The following is a 24,734-nucleotide window of genomic DNA, read 5'->3' as shown; positions in this document are numbered from 1 at the left end:
ACAAACTATTTGGTTTCTCCTCTCTTCCTTCAGAAAGGAATCTTTAACATCCAGCTTATTGTGGCTTTTCTGATTACTACAGAAGGCATGCTGATATAACCTAAGTAGGTGGGATACCTAGAGGTACTGTGGGGAAAATAACTGACACCAGTGATTTTCTAAATGGACTATTTTGTATGGTTACTGGTTAAATTTGAAACATGGGCACATTATGAAAGTGGGCATTAGCACATATGTTAAATGTAATTTAAAATACTAATTCACCTTTTTTTTTGAAAAGTTAAAGGGGAGACAATTTATAACAACGTGTTTTTGTTAAACTTACTGGAAAAATTTTGGAAACTGGTTTCCTTAATGTGCTGTTCAGCCAAAAGTTTTGGAAGATCTCCATCAAGAAAACAAAATTATTCGTCAAAAAGTGAAAACTGTGGGGAAGAAACTTTTGAAGACTTACTTTTGAAGTATAAGCAAATACAGTTGGAACTAGAATGCATCAATAAGGATGAAAAACTAGCTTTGAGTAGCAAAGAAGAGAATGTGCAGGAAGATCCTAAAACTTTGAACTTTGAGGACCAAACAAGCACTGATAACGTCAGTATTACAAAGGACCCAAGTAAAGAAGTAGCTCCCGAGGAAAAAACACAGGTCAAAACTTTTCAGGCATTTGAATTGAAACCACTCAGGCAAAAATTGACTTTACCAGGGGATAAGAACCGGTTGAAAAAAGTTAAAGATGGAACAAAACAGCTCTCCCTGAAATCTGACACTACTGAACCTAGTCAAGGTAATGGAATTAAGATTTTCAATTAGCACTAAGATGATTCTTCATTCGCTGTGGGGTAACTGTTTTTTTTGGTGGTGCGCTTCATTGACATGATTTTAATATTTCTCTGTGAATTCTTTTTGCACTCTCTACATAGGCATATTATTCAATAATGATAGGTTTAGTTTCATTCTGACCTTTTTTTTCCCCTCTCCCCCCCTCATTCTGACCTTTCTTTTTTGGCCTTATCTGCTGGTTGGGACTTATTTTTTTTTTTTTTTTAATTTTAAAAGATTTTATTTATTTATTCATAAGAGACAGAGAGAGAGAGAGAGAGAGGCAGAGACACAGGCAGAGGGAGAAGCAGGCTCCATGCAGGGAGCCTGATGGTGGGACTCGATCCCGGGTCTCCAGGATCACACCCCAGGCTGAAGGTGGCGCTAAACCGCTGAGCCACCGGGGCTGCCCCTGGTTGGGACTTGTAATGCAATTTTTAACATAAGTCTATCAGTGGACATCTCTGTTTCCTAACTTAAGGAGTACTTTTGGATGTTTGTTTTTAACATGATGTTAGCTTCTTTTGGAGGTTTCCTATATTGGGTAAAAAGTTTTTTTCCCCCAATTCCTTGTTTGAGTTGTCAGCATGAATGGATGTTGAAGTTTATAACACTTTTTCCTTCATTATTGAGAAGAACATTTTTCTCCTTTATTAGTGTAATGGATTATATTAATTAATTTTATAGTGTTAAACCACTCTTTAATATTTGGGATAAATCCAGCCAGTTCATGATATGTCATTTTTGTACATCATGGATTTGATTTGTTAATTTTTTCCTTTTTGGTCTTTTTATGAAGGAATAACTTAATATGCAGTAAAATTTACCCTTTTTAGGGTATAGCTCTTTAAGTTTTGACAAATGCAGGCAGTTGGGTAACCATTGCCAGGCACCACAATTAAGATACAAAACTAAACAAACAAACAAAAAAATAAGATACAAAACAGTTTCTCCTCAACTCTCACAGTCTCTCATGCTCCTCCCCCAACTTTCAGTCCAGCAGGTAACTACCGTTTTCTATAGTTCGGCTCTCTCCAGAATGTCATATAAGTGGAATCATGCAGTATATTGCCTTTTGCATCTAGCTTCTTTCAGTTAAGTGGCATAGTGTGTTTGAGATTCATCAATGTGTTTGTGTATATGATTATTTCATTCTTGTTGCTGAATGTGCCTTTGTAGGATAATGGTACAGTTTATCCATTTCCATTTGAGGGATATTTGGGTTCTTCCAGTTTGGGCAATTAAAAAGTCTTCGTAAATAATGATTTACTAATGTTTTATTTAGAACTTTATAGCCTATAATTTTTTCCCTTTCTTTTTCCCTGCCAAGTTCTAGTATAAGGTTATGATATGCTCAAATTGAGTTGAGAAGTGGTTCCTTCTTTATTCTCAGGACTAAATTAAGATTGAATTGTTTCTAGGTTGTCTGGTAGGTATTTGGTAGAAGTATCTGGGCCTGAATGGAATCTTTTGAGGGAAGGTTTTATACTGTTGATTGTTCATGCTTTCTGTTTCTGTTTAAGGCGGTTTAGGTAATGTCGCCATTTCCTGTAAGTTGTAAAGTTTATAAAAAATTGTGCCTAAGAATCTCATTTTTGGGGGTTGCCTGGGTGGCTCATTCAGTTAAGCATCTGCCTTCAGCGCAGGTCAGGACCTGCTTCTCCCACTCCCTCTGCCCCTCCCCCCTCTCTTTTTCTCTCTCAAAAAAGTAAAATCTAAAAAAAAAAAGTGTCTCACTTTTCTATTACTTGTAGCATTTATAAGTTTTTAAATTTCCCAAGAAATAAGTCCATAGTTTTTAAAACTTACTAGTTTTCAGATCTTCTATTGAGATCAATTTAGGTAATGAAATTTCTACTTTAGCTCTTTTTGATATATAATTTTTTCCCACTTATTTCTAAATATTTTCTAGTTTTTGTTTTTCTTTGACCTTTATAGGCTATTTGGAAGTGTGTTTCTTAACTTGCAAACATGAAGGTTCTTAATATTTTTTGTTACTGATTCCTAATATTGTCAGAATGAGATATTGTCAGAATAAGATATTGTCAGAATGAGATATTATTGTTTTTTTTTTTAAGATTTCATTTATTTATTCATAGAGATACACACACACAGAGAGAGAGAGAGAGGCAGAGACACAGGTAGAGGGAGAAGCAGGCTCCATGCAGGGAGCCCGACGTGGGACTGATCCGGGGTCTCCAGGATCACGCCCCAGGCTGCAGGCAGCGCTAAACCGCTGCGCCACCAGGGCTGCCCTATTATTGTATTTTAAATATTTTATTTCATGAGAGAGGCAGAGACATAGGCACAGGGAGATGCAGACTCCCTGTAGGGAGCCTGAATCGGGAGTCGATCCCAGGACTTCAGGATCACCAGTGAGCCAAAGGCAGATGCTCAACCACTGAGCCACCCAGGGGCCCCAGAATAAGATATTAAAGAAAGAATGAAAATGTAGGTACTGTCATATTTATTTGTAGAGACTTGCTTTATTGTATGTGATTTTTTTAATAACTGTTTCGTGTGTGCTTGAAAGGAATGTATGGATCAAGCTTTTTATGTTCACATCTTCCTTCATTTTTTGATCTGCTTGATTAGTTATTGAGAGATTTGTTAAAATCAGCCACTGTGGTGGTGGATTTATGGTTTTTGTTTCAAATACCTTGAGGCTGAGAAATTGACTCCTTATTCTCTTTATTATGTAGTAGCCTTCTTTATCTCTAGTAATGGCTCCGCCTGAAAGACTTCTTTTATGCTAATAGTCACACTTCCTTTCTTTTGATAAGTATATATACCTTGTATATCATTTTCTTTTTTTTTTATTTTTTTTTTAATTTTTATTTATTTATGATAGTCACACAGAGAGAGAGAGAGAGAGAGGCAGAGACATAGGCAGAGGGAGAAGCAGGCTCCATGCACCGAGAGCCCGATGTGGGATTCGATCCCGGGTCTCCAGGATCGCGCCCTGGGCCAAAGGCAGGCACTAAACCGCTGCGCCACCCAGGGATCCCTGTATATCATTTTCTATTCTTTCAGTCTTTCCATATTCTCATGCCTCAAATGTCAATTGTACCTAGAATAGAACTGGATTTCTTTTTTTTTTTTTTTTTTTAGGATTTTATTTATTCATAGAGGCAGAGACACAGGCAGAGGGAGAAGCAGGCATCATACAGAGAGCCTGACGTGGGACTCGATCCAGAGTCTCCAGGATCATGCTCTGGGCTGCAGGTGGTGCTAAACCGCTGAGCCACCGGGGCTTCCCAGTTCTTGGGAAGAACTGGATTTCTTTTGTAACTTAGTCGACAGTCTTTGTCCTTTACTAGAATACATAGTCCATTTGCATTTTTCATGATTACTGATATTTGGTTTTTTGTTCTTTTTTTCTTGACTCTTTTTGTTTTTTTTTTCCCCCAATACAATTTTTTTCCCTTTTACAAGTTTGGAAGTTAGATATTAAGTTTCTTGTCTCATATTGGTTCCTCTAGGAATTGTAACATGAATTCTTATCAATGTTTAAAATTAATCAAGGTCTTTACCCTCTCCACATACAAAAAGCCAGTATTTGCCAAGCTTTGCTCATATATTTAACACTTTCTTAGCTCACTCTTTGTCTAGAATCATTTATGCTCGATATACATTTTTTAGAATTTGGATGTGTCTGCTGGATAGGAAACTTATTACTCTTTGCCCCCCCCCCCCTTTAAAAGATTTGTTTATTTATTTATGAGAGACACAGAGAGAGACAGACACAGGCGGAAGGAGAAGCAGGCTCCTTGCCGGGAGCCCAATGTGGGACTTGATCCCAGATCCCAGGAATCATGCCCTGAGTCACGCCCTGAGTCACACCCTGAGTCACACCCTGAGTCACGCCCTGAGCTGAAGGCAGACTCTCAACAGCTGACACCCCCCCCCCCTCTCCCCAGGCATCCCCTCTTTGCCCTTTTTTAAAGATAATTTTCTAGGTTTGGAATTCTAGATTGGCTAATTACATCCTCAACATATTGAAGATACTTTCTGGCTTCCATTATTGATTTTGAAAAGTCAGCCATCAGTCTTAATAGTTTCTAATTTGAAGGTAATTTATCTTTCTCTGCTTGCCTTAAAAACCGTTTTTTTTTTTTTTTTTTTTGTCTTTAATATTCTGGAGTTTAACTATAATGAATTGATTGCTATTTTTATTCAGCTTGGGATTTGTGCTTCTTGTTTTCATTGATTCTGAAAAATTGTCATTATCTTAAAATATTTTCCCATTCTCTTTCTTTTTTGGAAGTTTGTATATCTGTTAAATCAAATGATCCCACTTTATCTTCCATTTCTCTAATTTCTTTTAAGTTTCCATCTCTTTGTAAATCTGTGCTACATTCTGGAAAATTTCTTCTGATGTGTCTCTCAGTTCCTGGATTCTCTCTTTAGCTTTGTCTGATTTGCCTTAATAAACTCACCTATTGACTTTTAAATGTCAGTTACAGTTTTTATTTTATTATTTCATTTTTATTTTATTTTTAAACTTACTTTGGTCTTTTTAGATTTTTTTGCTTATTTTTTTCAAATTTATCTTTATTTAAGTGTGTTAACCATAGGTTTGCTCTGGTTTGTTTTTTCCTTTGCTAATTTCTAATATCTGACGTTTTTATGGGTCTCATTTCTGGTTCCCATTTTTGGTACCTCTTCTTGACAGTTTAGTGATTTTTTTTCTTCTTTTTCTCTTCTTTCCTTTTTGTTTTTTAAAGTGCTCACTTTTGTTTCTTTTTACTTATTTATTTTTTTGGTGGTAATTTTTTGAGGCCTGGGACAAAGATGGGACTTCCAAGAGAGGGTTTGCTTTTGCATTTGCCACAGCCAGGCACCTGAGTAGACTTTAGCACAATGATTCCAGGCAGGCAGTTTTGAAAAGTATAACTCCGTAGGATAAAAAAATATATACATGCAGGTAACTATCACAGAGTGTAGTAAGAGTTATGTATGAAAGCCTGCAGTAATACAGGGAAGGATCAAATATGTCCACCTGGGTTTAGAAGGTTTTCATAGTAGTGGAAATGTTTGATATGTGTCTCAAAAAATGAGTCTTTCTGACTTGGGAAGTAAGAAGGAACCAAATGATCAGATAAAGCATAGAGAACTTTTAAAGAATAATGGAGTTTGATCTAAAATGAGTGCAGTGTGGGATTAATGGTATGTTTCTGGGAACAGTTGCATATAAATTTATAAAAGGGTAGGTTGAAATCAGGTTACAGAGGGCCTTGAATGTCTTGGCTAAGGAATTTAGATTTTTTTAAACGTCAGGTGGGCCAGCAAATATTTTTAAACAGGAAAATGATGTTATCAGGTGTATGTTTTAGAAAAGTAACTTGCAGCAGTGTGGAAGAGAAATTGGAGGAAAACCAAAAAAAGCTAAAATTTATCTGAATAAATTGTATTGATTAGTTTCTTCATATGCATCCTCTCTCCCCCACTGCAGCCCTGCCCTCAGCCTTGAGGAAGACTCAGCTCTGCCATTAAGCTTTTAAGTTGTTGGTGATCAGCTGCTTTTCCATTTCTTTCAACAACTCTTCTAAACCTAAACCTTTATTTATTTATTTATTTGCCTCTTACTCAACTTTATTCCTTGTTCAACTTTATTCAGGTTATCTCACTCAAGTTTCAACTTTTCACTTTCTTTTTTTTTTAAGATTTTATTCATTTATTCATGGGAGACACAGAGGGAGAGGCAGAGGGAGATGCTTTTCACTTTCTGATCGTAAACTTACATCCTTATTGATTTTCACTTCATTTCATTTTTGTTTATGGCCACCTTGTTTTAACCTGTGTTCCTGGCTCTTAACTTCTATCTTCTTTGGGACCTTACTCCATCTGTTGTTTGCTTTGATTCATCTTTAACCACTTTTCTCTTAAGGGGTTCTTGGTATAAATATATTTGGGTTTTCCTCCCAAAATGTAATCACTCTCTCCTCCCCTGTCTTTTCATCCAGACTTCTTGAAAGGCTAGCCTGTGCTGACTCTCTCCACTTTACCTCTCATTCCCTTTTAATCCAGTGCAATCTGCTTTTCTATTCCTTACTGAAACTAATCAGGGCAGAGTTATTTTGATGGAATTGCAAAATTAATTTTAATTTTCCATCATTTTTTATTTCATTCTTCCATTCATTCAGAAATTGAGCACTTTATTCCAGGTTCTTGGCAGTATATCCATGAACAAAATAGACAGTCATTTATGCCTTCATGGATTTGTGTTTTAGAAGGGGGAAAAATAAATATGATGAGTAAATAACAGTTATGGAAAAATTATAGCAGGGTTAAGTAGGGGGATAGTAACTGTGGGTTGCAGTATTAATAAGTGATCAGGGGAGGCCTGAATTTGAAGGTGAGATTTAAAGTCTTTGAAGACAGTGAGGGAATAGCCAAGTGAATATCTGAAGGAAGAGCTTTCTAGGCAGATAATAAAGAGCTAGAGCAATGATTTTCTAACTTTGGTCCTTGGACCAGCATTACCTAGGAACTTGATAGAAATGCAAATGCCTAGGGCCTATCCTAGATACACTGAATTGGAAACTCTGGAAATGGGGCCCAACATTGTAAATTTAACAAGCCTTCTTGTTGATTCTAGTACCTGGTAAAGTTTGAGAATCTGCGAACTAAAATAACTACTGTTAAGGCAGAAGGATACCTGGCATATTTGGAGAATAAAAGGGAGGAGGCCTGTGCCACTAAAGAAAGGAGAGTGGGGGTGCTGAATAGTAGGAGAGAAGAGGTCAGAGGTGATAGGTTGGGATAGATCATGTGGAGGTTTATAAGAACTTTGTTGTGGAGACACCTGGGTGGCTCAGTTGGTTAAGCGTCTGCCTTAGGCTCAGGTCATGATCCCAGGGTTCTGGGATTGAGCCCTACATCGGGCTTCCTGCCTAGCGCACAGAGTCTGCTTCTCCCTCTGACCCTCTTCCCTACTTGTGCTCTCTTTCTGTCAAATAAATAAAATTAAAAAAAAAAAAAAAAAACCTTTGTTTTTTACTCTGAATGAAATTGCTATGAGAGCTCGATCAAAGACTGATAAAATTTGTTTTATGTTCTCAAAGGATCTGTTAGGCCGCAATGTTGAGAATATTCTATAGGGCGTAGACATAACTACTATATTCAGTAATGTGTTTCTTCATAAACTTGAAATTTTGGGGTTTTGGTAATACTATACATATCTGGAATTTTTTATAATTTCTGATTTTCTTCTTTTTTTAAAAAAATAGTTTTCCTTTGAAATTTCTTAACTGTTGATGTCCTCTGTGTTGCATTCTCCAGGGGTGTTCTTAATTATATGGTTTTAACTACCATCTATATCCTGATGATTGTCTTTAGCTCAGTTTAGAATTCCAGATAATAATTATAAAAACACTACATGACTGCACAAAACCAATTTTCATCTTGGAAGTATTGAGTCAAAAATGAAATAATTTTATTGTAGAGACCCATAACAGTGGTAGGACAATGCCAAACTACATAGTTGATGAACTAAACAATTACCTGGTTTTATAAACTTTGTGTAAAGTTAGATTTATAGTTTGAAATTTGTGGTTCGTACTTGTTTTTAAGATAATGTTGTGCTCATAAGGTACTGCCAGCTTAATGTAAGTTCTGTTAATGGAATGATTACTTTCAGTTCATAAGTCATTTTATCAAAATACAGTTTTAACTTAATATTTTGAATCATTTTGCGTTATAACTTTCAGAAATGAGGCTAATATGAAAAGTTTGGTCAGATTTTCATTCTAACAGCATTCTTCTCTTTTTGTTCAGAGATTGTGAAAATGAGAGACCCCTTAAAATAAGTACTACTAAATATACAGCATTTTATTTTAAATTGGTGTTAGTATTCAAAATATGCTGTTTTATTTTAAAGGGTTAGAAGATAAAGAACAAAATTTAACAAGAAGAATTAGTGCCTCAGACATTCTCTCTGAAAAGGTAAGATACTGTTTTTTGGAATTGGGTGTCTCTCTAAGACTGATTCTTATACCGCATTGCTCTGTTCTTTTGAAAGAAGATTCTTCTTGTTTCCACTTATTTTCTTTACATCATTTCTTTCATCATTACCTCCATTTGGACATAAGCCTTAAAGGTAAAATCTGGAGAGATGTCCTGGAGTATCTTTGCATTGGGTTCAGTTAAATTGGTAATTGAAGTGTTTTGTTTTGTTTTTATTTATACATATCCACAGATGATCTTTTGGTTTGTTAGTTTTTTGAAACTTTTAATTTTTACCCAGAGATTTTGTTTTCCTGCTTTAGGGGGATTATCCCGCGTGGGGGAAATCCTTGGAGTTAGATCTCGACCTACTACTATTCAGGTCTAGCTTCCTCTTACTAGCTCAGTGATCTTGTGTAAGCTTTTTGCCTTTGCTTGCCTCTATTTTCTTTTCTACAAAATGAGTTCAGTGTCATCTGTTCTCTGGATTGTGGTGAAGTTCAGCAGGATAATGTACAGAAGCACCAAGCACTGCGTTTAATATGTAAGAGCTCTCAATAGCCCAAGCCTTTTCTTTGTTGAATTAGAGATCTGAAATATCTTCAGTTCCTTCTCTGAAGATTTCAGTTAGTTTTTATGAGTAAATTAAAATGATGCAAGGAGTCTAGAAGCTTTAGGAAAGAGATGATCCTGAATTTAAGACTGATAATGTAATAGATACATATGTATACATACGCATGTGCATGTGTATGTGTTTTTTAAATATCCTCAACAATAACCTTATAAATTAAGCTGACATTATCTGTTTTCCAGATGATGTAAGATTCATATGGGTAGATTAAGTGACTCGCCTAAAGTAAGTAAGTGTCAGAGCAAGGAGTTAAATGAAGTTCAGTGCTCTTGGCTGACCAAGTCGCTGCTTTAAGTTAACATACAATTGTATGACAGAATCAGTAACCTTTTTTTTTTTTCTTCCCCGAGAAGGCTTTATTATTACAGGGGTAGGGAGGGGGTCAGTCCTTCTTGGCGGCCACTTTCCTCATGGCCGCCAGCACGTTGCTCAGCTCCTCTCTCTTCCTCTTGGCGGATGTGCATCCCGACCCACTTCTTGATGAACTTGAGGGCGCGCTTGTCCTTGGACACCTTGAGCAGCTCCATGGCTTGCCTCTCGTACCGGGCGAAGCCACACACCACCCGGATTATGTCCCGCATAAACTTGGTGTGCTTGGTGAGGCGCCCGTGGCGGCGGCTGTGCCTCGGCTTGCTCACGTTCTTCGTCACCTTGTGGCCCTTGTTGAGGCCCACGGCCATGGGGTAGCGCAGAGCCATGGCTGCAGACGGCTGCTGCTGCTCGATGCTCCAGTGGCGGAAGGCCAGAATCAGTAACTTTTATGTTTTATTCCAAAAGGAGTAGTTGCAGAAAGTAATCAGAGACTTTTAAGTGACGATAGCTTCATTTTAAACACTCTAGATCAGCACTATCCAATAAAATTTTCTACAATAATGGAAATGTTATTTATTCGCATTTTCCAATATGGTAGCTATTAATCACTTGTGGCTTTATTTATTTATTTATTTTTAAAATTTTTTTTCTTTATTTATTTATGATAGACAGAGAGAGAGAGAGAGAGAGAGAGAGGCAGAGACACAGGCAGAGGGAGAAGCAGGCTCCATGCACCAGGAGCCCGATGTGGGATTCGATCCCGGGTCTCCAGGATCGCGCCCTGAGCCAAAGGCAGGCGCCACCCAGGGATCCCCACTTGTGGCTTTAAAGCACTAGAAATGTGATTAGTGTGGCTGAAGAACGAAATTTCTTATTCAGTTTTAGTTAATTTAAATTTAAGTAGCCACATGGGGCTCATGGCCACCACACTGGATAGCCCAGCTCTAGACTGTCAGGACCAAGCAGTAGAATTTGGTATGTTTAAGTGACTTAGAGTTAAAAAAAAAAAGGTTAATTTTTCAACTCATTTGTAACAGTGTATTTCCTAACAGTGGAAAGGGTATCTATATCCTGGCTTGGATAAACTGAAGTACTGAAATGCATAGAGACAATTCAGTTATACATTTATAATAAATAGTTCATAGTAAAATGAAACCAGTAGGAGGGACCCAATATTTTCTTTATGCTTAGGAGTTAAATAGTTTAATCAGAGATAGACAAAATGTGATTATAATTCACCTCTAAGTAGAAGTTATTAGGTAAGTGGGCCTTAACCTTTTTTGAGTTTTAATATTTTTTGCTTCACTCCTTCTTTATACATACACATAAAGGAAAAACATAGATAGTTTTGCATTTAATTTCAAAGAATGGAGAGGCCAGAGGAGTCCCAATATGTTTCTCTCCACCAAATCCATCTACTCCATTTGAGAATCTTTGCTTGTTAGTTTGCCTCACATTTTCAACTAATTTTAACTGAAATGTAGAGAATAGATTTTTAAAATTATCTTTAAAAAGGTAGAGTGAAAAAATTAATATTTCAATTGGAAAAAAGCTTTCAAATATTTGCTCTTAACCTATTTTTCTGTTATAGCATCCCTAAAGAAAAGTCTTGGGTGTTCAAAATATGTATTATATATATTTATATATATATAAATTATTTATAAAAAGGTTTTATTTATTTATTCATGGGAGACACAGAGAGAGGCAGAGACATAGGCAGAGGGAGAAGCAGGTTCCCTACAGGGAGCCTGATGTGGGACTTGGTCCCAGGACCTGGGGATCACAACCCCAGCCAAAAGCAGACCCTCAACTGCTGAGCCACCCAAGTGCCCCTCAAAATATTTTAAATATTCAGGTAAGTATCTGTAGTTTTAGAACAAGTAATATTCAAATATAAGTAAATCTCATTTAAAGAATTATAAAATGTGTATTTTTTTTTAAAGTTCACAAATTTCAGTCTTGACATTCAGTGTACCTGTTCTGTGTATTACTTGTAAGACTGGTAAATCACATGACTATGGAACTGCTTCATTCTTCATTTTTGACCTCTCCTGCTTCCATTTCTTCTTGGATTCACTGTCATCAGATTTTTATTTTCTGGGGCAACTGGCTGGCTCAGGCGGGTAAATGTCTGCCTTCAGCTCAGGTCATGATACCCAGGGTCCTGGGATCAAGCTCCATGTTGGATCCCCTGCTTGGCAGGGAGCCTGTTTCTCTCTCACTGCCTCCTATTTGTGCGCTCTCTCTCTCTCTCTCTCTCAAATAAATAAAATTTAAAAAAACAAAGATTTTTACTTTCTTATTTGGGAAACTCAGTTAAATGCTGATCTCTGACCCTTAATTTTCCTTTTTTGTATCATCCTTTTCCATCAGTTATACTCACCCCCTCTAACCCTTCAGCTTGCACACACACACCCCTTCCACAGATTGATTTTCTGTCTGTATATAATAGAGACTGGATTAGGGTGTAGGGATGTGGTAAGTAGTTTAGGTTCCCTGCTTGACTTAAATTGCCTTTTAAATATTTGCTTTACAACTAATGCTAAATTCTGATCTTGGGAAAGGTTTGGGTTGGTGAAATGTTTAAGGTCAAATAATAGAACTAAACAATTGCAACTTTTTTTTTTTTTTTTAAAGAAACTTGGTGAAGATGAAGAGGAACTGTCTGAACTACAACTTCGTCTTTTGGCTCTTCAGTCAGCCAGTAAAAAATGGCAACAAAAAGAACAGCAGGTGATGAAAGAAAGCAAAGAAAAGTTGACTAAAACGAAAAGTGTACAACAAAAAGTTAAAACCAGTACAAAAACACATTCGGCCAAAAAAGTTAGCACTACAGGTGATCATTTCTGTTAAATTATTTTAACTGACTTCATATATCAATATAGTTTTAAGATTTTAATTCAGAAAAGTTTGAGTTTAGGGAATTATAGGTCCCTGAATGGGGGACACAGTTCTATATAAACAGAACTTGGATGAGCAGCTATATAGTTAATGAAAATAAATTATAAAGTTCTTGTTTTATCTAGAAAATTCTAACTCTAATGGATACTGATGTTTCTGTATTTTTATTTAAAGCTAAACAAGCATTAAGGAAGCAGCAAACAAAGGCATGGAAGAAGCTACAACAACAAAAAGAACAGGAAAGACAGAAAGAAGAGGATCAGCGGAAACAAGCTGAAGAAGAAGAGAGAAGGAAAAGAGAAGAAGAAATCAGAAAAATTCGAGATCTCTCAAATCAGGAAGAGCAGTACAATCGATTCATGAAATTGGTTGGTGGAAAGAGGAGATCAAGAAGTAAGGTAAAGATAAAATCAAAATATTATTCAAATTTAAGGGTCCTTATTGTCCTACTTCATAAATTCAGTCAGCTAAGAAAAAGTATAGAGTTCTTGTGTTTGATAGAACTTGTTATAACTTTGGGAGAGAAGGGAAGGTTGGTTTTAATTTGAGAATGAGTTTCCTATAGTTGTGGATATTAGAAATAGAAGAAATGAAAGCCAAAAATTATGGTTAGCAAAGTCTGCTTTTGATTTTTTTATCTTTCTCTATTTAGAAGAAAGTAGGATTACTAACTTGTGAGGATTTATACTAAAAATGGCCATACCCTAAGCATATTATAGGCAGAATTTCGTTTAGTTTTTTTTAAACATTTGTTTAGTTTTGCAGAATTGAAAGTGTATCATGACCAATTGGTATGGATTATTTTAAAGAATGTTGAATCCTAATAGCCTTGGTTCTGTGGCTACTTTAGTTACTTAGCATTTGTGAACCTTTACTAAGTAAAGTCATTGATAATGATTGTCATTATTTTTTATGGATGGTGTCAGGCAGTAAACTGGAGATTTAATATTAATTTAGTGGTATATTTGAAATTATACTTGTGAATGAACTATTGAAGAAGACAGGGATGTTAAGTAAGAGCTCTTTAATTGTAGAGAGTCAAGAGTTAGGTTTGCTTAAGCAAGGAATTTATAAATATACTTTGAACTTCTAAAACGTACCTTGATAGACTTTTTTTTTTTTTTAAGATTTTATTTATTTATTCATGAGAGAGGCAGAGAAAGGCAGAGACACAGACAGAGGGAGAAGTAGGCTCCCTACGGGGAACCCAGTGCAGGACTCATCCAGGATCCCAGAATCACGCTCTGAGCCAAAGGCAGACACTCAACCACTGAGCCACCCAGGTGTCCCTTGATAGAATATTTTTTAAGAGAAAAGTACCATATTTGTTTTCACATAACTCTTTTGTCAATCTGGGTAGGTTTTGTTAGTTTTTAGTTATGAACTGTCTTTGTGAGTGAAACATTGTAAGAAATACAAAATGAAAACCACATAAGGGGATCCCTGAGTGGCTCAGTGGTTTAGCGCCTGCCTTTGGCCCAGGGCGCAATCCTGGAGACCTGGGATCAAGTCCCATGTTGGGTTCCCGGCATGGAGCCTGCCTCTCCCTCTGCCTCTGTCTCTGCCTCTCTCTCTCTCTCTATGTCTATCATAAATAAATAAAATCTTAAAAAAAAAAGAAAAAAAAAAAAAGAAAACCACATAAGCCCATTACTTAAGAGTTTCTAATTTTCAGCTGTCATCAGTGTGTTCATAACTAAGATGTTACTGGATTTTTTCAGAATGCTCTAAAATATAGTCCTTTTTTTAAAAAAAAAGATTAAGAGAAAGAGAGAGAAAATGAGTGTGGGAGAGAGAGAATCTGATGCCAACTCTGCAGAGCACAGAGCCCAATGCAATGGCTCTCTCCCACAACCAGGATATCATGACCTAAGCCAAAACCAAGAGTTGGACACTCAACCAACTAAGCCACCCAGGTGCCCCTAAAATACAGTCTTTTGATGACCTAAAACTTGAATTTATTCATCTAGTTTCTCATACAGGGAGAGTCCATAAGTGTTCAAAAACTTGGTGTCATCAAATTTATAGAGGAATATGATTTTTGATACTGTTCTTTAGATCACTGTCATTTGTTTCATAATTTGTAGCCTAACAATAGACTAAGACAGAAAATGCTTTGAAATTGAAAAAAATCTTGTGTTCTTAGTCTTCAGATCCTGACCTAAGACGATCCTTAGATAAGCAACCTACTGATAGTGGAGGAGGTATTTATCAATATGATAACTATGAAGAAGTTGCTATGGATACAGATAGTGAAACCAATTCTCCAGGTATGAGCCAAAGCTTAAAACATTCTCATATTCACAAATTTTCATAAATGGAAAATGATCATAAAACCAACCAAGACCTTGAAAGAAATGTGTAATGAAAGTGACTTTTGCTGGTGAATTGTGTAACCATAAATGTTTAATGGTGTACTTTGAGAGCAAACCTCACGTTTGTTAACTTTTTTTTTTTTCAGATTTTTCTTTCTAGATAGCATTTAAATAAAAAGACAGTGTTTAAACTGTGCTATTAACTATTTGATCTAAAAAATGAGGATTGTGGGAAAGATGAGAGAGTGCTTTTATTATTATTATTATTTTTATTTTTAAAGATTTTATTTATTTATTTATGAGAGAGACAGAGAGAGAGGCAGAGATCCAGGCAAACGGAGAAGCAGGCTCCATACAGGGAGCCTGCCGTGGGACTTGATCCCGGGTCTCCAGGATCACTCCCTGGGCTGAAGGCGTTACTAAACCGCTGAGCCACCCGGGCTTCCCTAGAGCAGCGCTTTTAAATAAAAATAACCACAGTAAACTTTTGATCTCTTAAGTTACCTTTATATCATAATTTCTGCTTTAGTCATAAAAATCTTTATCGTTTTTGGGCTTCCTTTCTCCTTCCAGTGATGTTACTTTGTAGGAATTTGGAGATGGTAAGTGGTATTACTAGTGGCTTAGGAGAGGCTGGTTAGAACTGATCAGGGATTTAGATTGCATACTCTAAGATGTGACTATTCTTGAGGGCTGGAGACTTTAGTTGATATTCAGGGGTGATTCTGTGGGAGACATATTTTCTCACTAATTAAAACACAAGATGGGCAGATAACTGAATGCAGTTGGCATTCTAGGAACTGGAATACTTACTTGAAAGATTGTGTGATCAGTGTACTTCTCCCTGTGGTCACATTGTCAAAACACATCAACACTGGAATCTTACTTGAGTGTGTGTAGATAGAGACAAAGAAAAATCTATATGATTTGGGTATGTTTACCAAAAGTGCTTATTTTTTGGTTATTGTTTTTAGGCTGTGTTTGATTATTTCATATTATGTTCTGACTTCAAAATTTAATTCTCTTTGATCAGTATTAAGTTTTCTTATTTCTGGGTTTGTTAAGATAATTTATTAAATTCCCAAGTACTGGCAATATTAATACTTTATACTTCTATGAAATAACTTTACGAACTATACTTTGAAAAGAATTTTGTAAAAAATTAATAGAGAATGTACTCTTCACTCAGCTTTGTCAAATTCTAGCTTTTTGCTGTATTCACTACAGGTATTTATTTTTAAGAAGTAAAATATTCTAAAGGCTGATGTATTTTCAAATGGTATATTTTGGGTACAGGTTAACTATATAAATCATATGGGTAATAGCCATATTGACTTGTGATACAGCTGGGATAAAAAGTAGTTATTATATATACTAAGTTTTTTCCCTGAGTTTATATATAGTTTATTGGGTAGCAAGAGTAGTCTGAATCTGCCATATTTCACTAAGAAACCACTGAAGATAAAATGCACAATTATTTTTATCTGCTAGTAGCAGGGAAGGGAAGAAAAATGGAAAGGAAGAAAAATGCATTGATTCTATTTCAGAATTATTAAATGTGACAAAGTATACATTTAACTTTTTTTTTTTAAAGATTTTATTTATTTATTCATGATAGTCACAGAGAGAGAGAGAGAAAGAGAGAGAGAGAGGGAGAGAGGCAGAGACACAGGCAGAGGGAGAAGCAGGCTCCATGCAGGGAGCCTGATGTGGGATTCGATCCCGGGTCTCCAGGATCGTGCCCTGGGCCAAAGGCAGGCGCTAAACCGCTGCGCCACCCAGGGATCCCCATTTAACTTCTTAATACATTAAGAAGGTGGTTCTTTTCATTCCTACTCCTGTTTGCTGTCTATACAATTTAAATAGCTCATTTTTTCATTCCACACAAAGGGAAGAATGAAGTTACCACATTACTTGTTTTTTGGTTAGGATAGTTCAGTAGATTCAGGGGAATTTTTTATTTTGTTATTCCTTAAAAAATATGTTTGTAAAAAAGAAAAAGTATGTTTCTTATCTTTCCTGCTCTATTGCCTGTTACCTGCTCTATTGTCTTTCCTGCACTGTTTCCTGTTTCCATTATTAGGTGAAAAGTGGAACAGAAGGAGAGAGTTTTAAGACACTAATTGTCAACTTAGGTTGGAAGGCTGACTTTATGATGATAAGGGACAATACTGAATTGGTGGAAAGGTCTCATGGGGGTTAAAGATATTAATTTGCACATCTACTTAGATGTATTTATATTTCTTCAAGCATATCATAATCTTAGTTTATTCCTTTCAAAGTATATTTGTTAAAAAAAAAAAAAGTATATTTGTTTGTAAACTCCTCTAACAAAAAATTGTTTTACAGCCCCTTCACCGGTGCAACCACCATTCTTCTCTGAATGTTCACTGGGGTATTTTTCTCCAGCACCATCTATTTCTCTGCCTCCACCACCTCAGGTTTCTGTAAGTGAGAATTGATGTGATTTTTAAGAAAATTATTCCGTTGTTTTGTGTCTTTTCTAATTTTTTTTTTGAAAAACTGACATGTAACTAAAAGTAGTTCATATTTGAAGAGATCTTAATTTAGAATTGTTCACCAGAATTAATAACTATGAAACCTACAGAATAAATAGTTAATTATGTATTGGCAGGCTGTCCATTTGGTAGATGTTTTCCATAGCTAATTTTTAATCTCCTGTGTACTTCCTTTCAATACTTATTAGCATGTTTCCTTTTTTCCTTCTCAGCTAGTAGCTATTCCAAAAATTTATTTCAAAACGGAGTAAGATTATCTACTGTTTGGGATTATCTTCTTTGGCAGTTGGGGTTTAAGTGCTTTAGGATACTTCTAGAAATAAACTCTCTCCTTTCTCCTCTTTTGATGAATACAGTTATTTTTAATTTGAAATTTCAGCAAAGGAAGAGCATTGTATATAGAAGTTAATTTCTTTTCCCCCACCTACCCTTCCTTTTAAAAGAACTGCCAGTCCCTCATTAAAAAAAAAAAAAAAGGAAAAGAAAAAAGGAAGTAGGGGAATCCTAAAGAAAAGTTCTAAAGTTATTTCTAGATTGAAAGAATCTACAGATCAAGTTGGAGCTCTCAGTAGGTTAGCGAGAACTTTGCCATTTCACAGTTTTTGGGTGGATGTCCTCTTAGGAAGCCTAAAGTCAGAGAGATATTTTATTTTATTTTTTATTTTTTGGAGAGGGATATTTTAGAGCAGACTGAGAGAAAACTTTTTTCTTCTTCCTTGAAATGTTTCCTTTTGGGAAATGGAGAATGGATGAATTAAATGCCGAGGGAAATACTGGAAGGTCTTTGAAACAAAAATATATCCAAACTCAGAGATTTGTATAAATTTAGTTTTCTTTATAAATAATTTCTAAGAAGCCACTGTGCAGGGATTTAAGAGAATTTTCTTGACACAGTTATTGAGATACTCGGTACTATTCTTAGATGTAAGAATAGTACATGCCTAATTTTTGTTTTTTACTTAAATAACCTGTGTTCTTGGTTTTCAGTATCTTCACTTGTTTTCAGGTAGTATCTAGAGGAAAGACCCCATAAAATTTGATTTCTGTCTTTTGGAATGCTGAATGAAAATAAAGGGAATGGAGAAGTGTATATAGTTAATTACCTGGAAGTTCACAAATTAAATGTTTCAAATATTGTTGATTTTTTTATTCCAAAAATTACACGTTTTTCATGGTTGAATATTGAATTTGGTTTAGTTTAAAGATGTATAGGACACTTTGTTCACTTATGCTTACAACTAAAGTAATAACCTAAAGTTTATCTGTTTAAATTTATTGTTGCTCCAGAGATAAATATTTGGAATTTGTAAAATTTTCATTGTAATTGTTATTTCTTCTCTTTTAAAAATAACTAGTCTATGCCACCTTTGAGCCAGCCTTATGTGGAAGGCTTGTGTGTTTCTCTTGAACCTCTACCTCCTCTACCACCTTTACCACCTCTCCCACCTGAAGATCCAGAACAGCCTCCAAAACCACCTTTTGCAGATGAAGAAGAGGAGGAAGAAATGCTGCTTCGAGAAGAGCTACTTAAATCTCTTGCAAATAAAAGAGCTTTTAAGCCAGAGGTAATTTAGGTGCTTGAACCTCTAGGTGGTGCTCTTGACTCTTGTTTTAGCTTTGCTTTTCTCTGGAATTCACTGGGCGTTTCAGTAAAGTAGTGATAAGTCTGAAACTGATTTACTCGAGATTTTTCAAGATGACAGAACTTTCTTTTTGTTTAAAAATATTTCATACTTCTCTTTTCCTTATTCAGGAAACATCCAGTAATAGTGACCCACCTTCACCTCCAGTTCTGAACAATTCACAGCCTGTGCCAAGAAGCAATCTATCAATAGTCAGTATTAATACAGTATCTCAGCCTAGGATACAGAATCCAAAGTTTCACAGAGGACCTCGTCTTCCACGAACTGTCATCTCGGTAAGAACAAGCAAAGTATTGAATCCTACTGTTAATAGTTTATGAGAAATTTTTATGAAATTGTGCTGTCTTACTCCCTAACTCCTAGTTTATTTATATATGTACATATAATCACATATAAGTAAAAATTTATTATTTTTTATTAATAGTGAAATGGGAGTGGCTTCTTCACTTGAAAACTAGTATAGTTCAGTGATAATTTTGGGGGGGGAAGGATTATTTTCATCATTTCCTCTGCCATTTTTTTTCACTTTATTTTTTCTATATAAATTGGTCCATTTAGATTTTTTTGTTCTAGAGTTGCTTTTAGCAAATTGTATGTGTATTTTTTATTTCTCCCATCTTAATTTATGTTCTGCTCATATTTTTTCCAGTTAATGACTGTACCATAATGACCGAATTCATTTATGATATTTACTGATGTCCATTAAAGAACTTGAAATGACAGTTTCTTTTTACCTTGTTTCCAATGGCTTTGAAATAAAATAACGAAGTAAAGCCAAGTGGAAATCTTGCCTCTGTTAGGTAAACCAATTTTGGCCACTTACTCTCTCTGTATAACCACAAAAGCCAAAAAGTTTTGTCAATAACTATGTAGAATTATTAATTTTTTGGTTGTAAAGAGTTATTAATTTAGGTGGCATTATGGTTCTTTATATAGAAAGTTGGAGAAAATGGGGCACTTGGATGGCTCGGTCGGTTAAAGCATCTGACTCTTGGTTTTGGCTCAGGGTCGTGGGATTGAGCCCCTGCTCAAGATTCTTTTTCCCTCAGCCTCTGTCCCTCCCCATCTCCAAAATAAAGAAAAAAAAGAAAGAAAGTTGGAGAAAATAAAACTTTTTTTTTTTTTTTTTTTTTTAAAGATTTTTATTTATTTATTCATGATAGTCACAGAGAGAGAGAGAGAGAGAGGCAGAGACACAGGCAGAGGGAGAAGCAGGCTCCATGCACCGGGGGCCCGATGTGGGATTCGATCCCGGGTCTCCAGGATCGCGCCCTGGGCCAAAGGCAGGCGCCAAACCGCTGCGCCACCCAGGGATCCCGAGAAAATAAAACTTAATGAGACAGGTGATCATACTAGTATCTAGAAAGATATTTCCATATCTGAAAATAGAGAATATTTTTTGTGGCCGACAAATAACCAGTCTTGGTGAAATGGAACAAAGCTAGTTATGCAACATAACCATAAGAAACCATAGACTATCTACTTGGAATTCATTATTTTTAAGAATTGAAATTCAAGACTTATCCAAGGCCACTTTAGTTGGGGTAAAGTCAAGAAATGAATACTTTGGTCATCAAAAGTAACATGTTATCTTTGCAGCTTCCAAAGCATAAATCAGTGGTTGTAACACTGAATGATTCAGATGACAGTGAGTCTGATGGAGAGGCTTCCAAGTCAACAAATAGTGTTTTTGGTGGATTGGAGTCTATGATTAAAGAAGCAAGAAGAACTGCTGAGGTAAGTGCAATAATGAAAGATGAAAGATGATGTCTTAGTAATCATTAAAGTTTTTATTTTCCTGAAAATTAGACCTTAGAGGTCTAGATTTCTAATATATTGAATTGTAGAAATATTTTAATTATTTGTGTTATCTAGGATTTTATATAATGAAGAATGTATAAATTTAGTTAGATTTAACTATTAAAAACCCACTTAATTTTTTTTAAATTGACTAATTGACTAATCCTTTTTTCAAAATAGCAAAACTTGAGTGGATAATTGTCTCTGTACTAAGGAAACTTACTGATTTGAAATTGTATCATATAACCAGAAGGAAACTTACTGATTTAAAATTGTATCGTATTACCAGAAGACTGTTTTTTTTTTTTTTTTTTGTTTTTTAATTTTTTAAAATTTATTTATGATAGTCACACACAGAGAGAGAGAGAGGCAGAGATACAGGCAGAGGGAGAAGCAGGCTCCATGCACCGGGAGCCCGACGTGGGATTCGATCCTGGGTCTCCAGGATCGCGCCCTGGTCCAAAGGCAGGCGCCAAACCGCTGCGCCACCCAGGGATCCCTTGTTTTCTTTTTTTAAAGATTTTATTTATTTATTTATGAGAGACATACAGAGAGAGGCAGAGACACAGGCAGAAGGAGAAGCAGGCTTCCTGCAGGGAGCCTGACAGGGGACTCCAGGATCAGGCCCTGGGCTCAAGGTGGCGCTAAACCGTTGAGCCACCCGGGCTGCCCAGATGACAGTTTTTATTAAATTTATAATCTAAGTACAACTTTTACCCTCATTCTTATTATTACATATGTTGGTTACTATGATTTAGTTCAATTATTTTAAAACTGTAGGGCTTACTAGGTCTTACAATTAAGTTGTGGTTAGTAGAGTAGGCTGCCTTGTTAAAAGAAGTAGGAAATAATTATGAATTACTCCTCTATTTCTAAATATGTAAATGTACAGTGGGTTACAATGTAAAGTGCAAATCTTAGTGTGGGATTATTAAAAGCGGTTGATCTGGTGGACTTCAACTGTTTTCTAGCAAGCTTCAAAACCAAAAGTACCCCCAAAATCTGAAAAAGAAAACGATCCCATGAGGACACCTGAAGCCTTGCCTGAAGAAAAGAAGATTGAGTATAGATTGTTAAAGGAAGAAATTGCCAAGTAAGTGGCATTTACCACTTACCATTTACCATTAAGTGGTAATTAACTTTAAAAGTATGTGCTATTTCAGTACTTAGTCTTTACACAATTTTTTGTCATGAGTGATGCTGATTTTATCCAAGATAACTCACAGGTGATCATTTATAGACTTGAATACAGTGGCACACTGAGATATAAACAGCTTGGAAAAAGATGAAAGTTGTAATAAAGGAGAACTACTACTACTATGAACTTTTTTATACTTTAAATAATTTTGTCACTTTTACCTTAGTAAAGCTGAAAAAATACTTAGTAGAATCAGCAATATTCTTCTCTTTTTAAATTAAAATGTAGTTGACACACAGTGTTGTACCAGTTTTAGGTGTACAACATAGTGATTTGACAACTCTATACCATGCAGACTTTCAGCTTTGAATGGCATCTTTGTCATGGTTATTGATCATCATCGTTATTAGCCAATATGACTAATATTTTTATTTTATGAAATAGAATAGATGTTTAAGGATAAATAATTTTAGTTTATGCTTTGGTATAATTCATCTACTTTTATTATTTTAGTCGAGAGAAACAGCGTTTGATTAAATCAGATCAGCTGAAGACAAGTTCGTCATCCCCAGCAAACTCTGATGTGGAAATTGATGGAATTGGCCGAATAGCGATGGTTACTAAGCAGGTTACAGATGCAGAAGCAAAACTTAAAAAACATAGGTGAGCCTCTTTATCTCATTAAATATTGGCATATTTTTAAATGTTATATATTGGAATAATATATTTTTGTGGTGTATGTCAACAAGTATACTGGAGTGGCTGTCATTTTGTTGAATTACACATTTACATAAAGTAATAGTATTAATGTTTAGAAATATCAAGATTTGAAAGATTTGTTTCCCTGCAGATATATACATGGCTTAGTCACTGCTAAAAACATTTATGAAATTACTTGTTTTGGATTTTTTTTTAAAACTTTGATATCTTTTTGAAATACCTTCATTGGAACCATATGTTGTTAAAGGTGGGCTTGATTGTTGTAAATAGTCATTACCCAGTCTGATGAGTAAGACACATAGTCAAATACGGCATTATTATAAATGTTATAAGTGTGTGAATATTAATTTATGATCCTAAACTTACATGTTTTGTGAAATCAATGTGTTGTTTGGTGTTTCAGAATTTTGAAAATGTATAACCTCACAGGATGAACATAATGAATCATAGAATTCATTAGCATATTTAGGCAAGTTAAATTATTTTATTGAGGTTTAATGGACATATATTAGTTTCAGATGTACACCATAATGGTTTGGTATACGTGTATATTAGGGAATGGTCACTACAGTAAGTTTTGTAACATCTATCCCCATATATATGGTTACAAATTTTTTGGTGTGTGATGAGGACCATTAGCATATGTTTGATAGAAATGATTATATTCGATATGGCTATACATCTTTTTCATTCCATACACCTTGAAATCATTAGTTGATGAAGAACAAAATGGCTTTAGTTAACATCAGCATTTAATGAATTTTGTTCTTAGTCCCCCTGTAAGTTTACACATGTAACAGGGAGGTTCTATTCAAGAATGGTAAGACATTCCTTATTCTGTTTTTAATAACTAATTCATAAACTCCAAGCTTGATTGTAAAAATTGATCTTAGTGAGGAATTAACTCTTAATGTTAAAAATCATTAACAATGTGTAAATAATTTAATGGTTTTTAAAGCAAGTTTCAAAAGTTCACCCACCCATAGTTACATAATGAAAGGAAAAAGGTAGAAATTTACAACCACCTTATCTTTTTTAAATCATGAAAAAACAATGTAACTTGGAGTATTTTGGTAAGGCACCATAGATCCTTCAAGGAGTTAATGACTATGTAAATTTTTTATAAGTAAACAAAAGTATGTTCTGTTCTCCATTTCTGAACAAGACATTGGAGATTAAGTATTCTGAACAAAATGAAATACATTTTAAAATAGTGTTTATAAACATCTTCAACTTTGAATATTTGTCTTCGTGCTAACTACCATATTTTATTACTTCTAAAGCATGCCATTATCTTATGCACTAAGAAAGAAAACCTGCTCCTGGTCAAACTGTGATATACAGTAATGCTTAAGACATTACTGATATTAGAGATCTGAAAAATGTGCTCCATAAATAAAATGCTGTGGTGACCATAGATCTCTTAAATTATGAATAAGAAAAAAAAAATTATGAATAAGAAATGGTATTTTGTATGTTTTAAAGGAGATTGAAATAAATTCATTTAGGTTCCATTTATTTAATAGCTAATAAAAAGTGAAAAGGTTTTAAAAAATTCTTTAATCTTTCTATTCTCCATTCTATCACATATTCTCTGTATGATTCTTTCTAGATGTCAATTTTCGTAACTGTTGAAATATAGTATCTCCTGGGAAAGATACTTAATATTTTTAACTATAATATTCAGTAGTTGAGAAAATGAAAATTTATATCCATACATTTATTTTTTGTCCTGTTTTTATTCTCAGTTCCAAACTTTACATCTGTATATTGTTTAAAAATGCAGACTTCCTTTTTCTTGCTTTATGAGTTAGAGATTTGTAAGTGTGCTTTTAATTATGCTTATTAGATGCTTATTTGTTTATGTATTAAGAGTATTATAAATGATGTTAAAGCAGTTTTTGTCTTAAGTCTTCATCTTTCAGGGGTTATATAGGGTCAGATTCAGTCACATCTACTAGTAGTAGTTTTTTAACTGTAATTCACATT

At 35.1% G+C, this 24,734-nt stretch overlaps 1 protein-coding gene and 1 pseudogene across 1 annotated transcript in view; one reads left to right on the top strand and one right to left on the bottom strand.

The window, feature by feature from the left end:
• The window catches only part of ZFC3H1 (zinc finger C3H1-type containing), a 57,419-nt gene that overhangs the window by 6,295 nt on the left and 26,390 nt on the right, over nt 1-24,734 (top strand). Inside the window, exons 2-12 of the mRNA XM_025476590.3 lie at nt 368-784; nt 8,702-8,766; nt 12,347-12,545; nt 12,785-13,008; nt 14,757-14,880; nt 17,275-17,372; nt 18,800-19,009; nt 19,198-19,362; nt 20,687-20,824; nt 21,859-21,980; nt 22,539-22,688. Of these exons, the coding sequence (XP_025332375.3) occupies nt 368-784; nt 8,702-8,766; nt 12,347-12,545; nt 12,785-13,008; nt 14,757-14,880; nt 17,275-17,372; nt 18,800-19,009; nt 19,198-19,362; nt 20,687-20,824; nt 21,859-21,980; nt 22,539-22,688 (1,912 nt within the window). The remainder of the gene's footprint in view (nt 1-367; nt 785-8,701; nt 8,767-12,346; nt 12,546-12,784; nt 13,009-14,756; nt 14,881-17,274; nt 17,373-18,799; nt 19,010-19,197; nt 19,363-20,686; nt 20,825-21,858; nt 21,981-22,538; nt 22,689-24,734) is intronic.
• Nucleotides 9,780-10,865, bottom strand: LOC112677849 (60S ribosomal protein L36-like; annotated as a pseudogene).

Source organism: Canis lupus, chromosome 10, assembly GCF_003254725.2.
Source record: "Canis lupus dingo isolate Sandy chromosome 10, ASM325472v2, whole genome shotgun sequence".
In the NCBI taxonomy this organism is placed as follows: domain Eukaryota; kingdom Metazoa; phylum Chordata; class Mammalia; order Carnivora; family Canidae; genus Canis; species Canis lupus.
The sequence above is the reverse complement of the archived record's forward strand: the minus strand, read 5'-3'. Positions and strand labels throughout refer to the sequence as shown.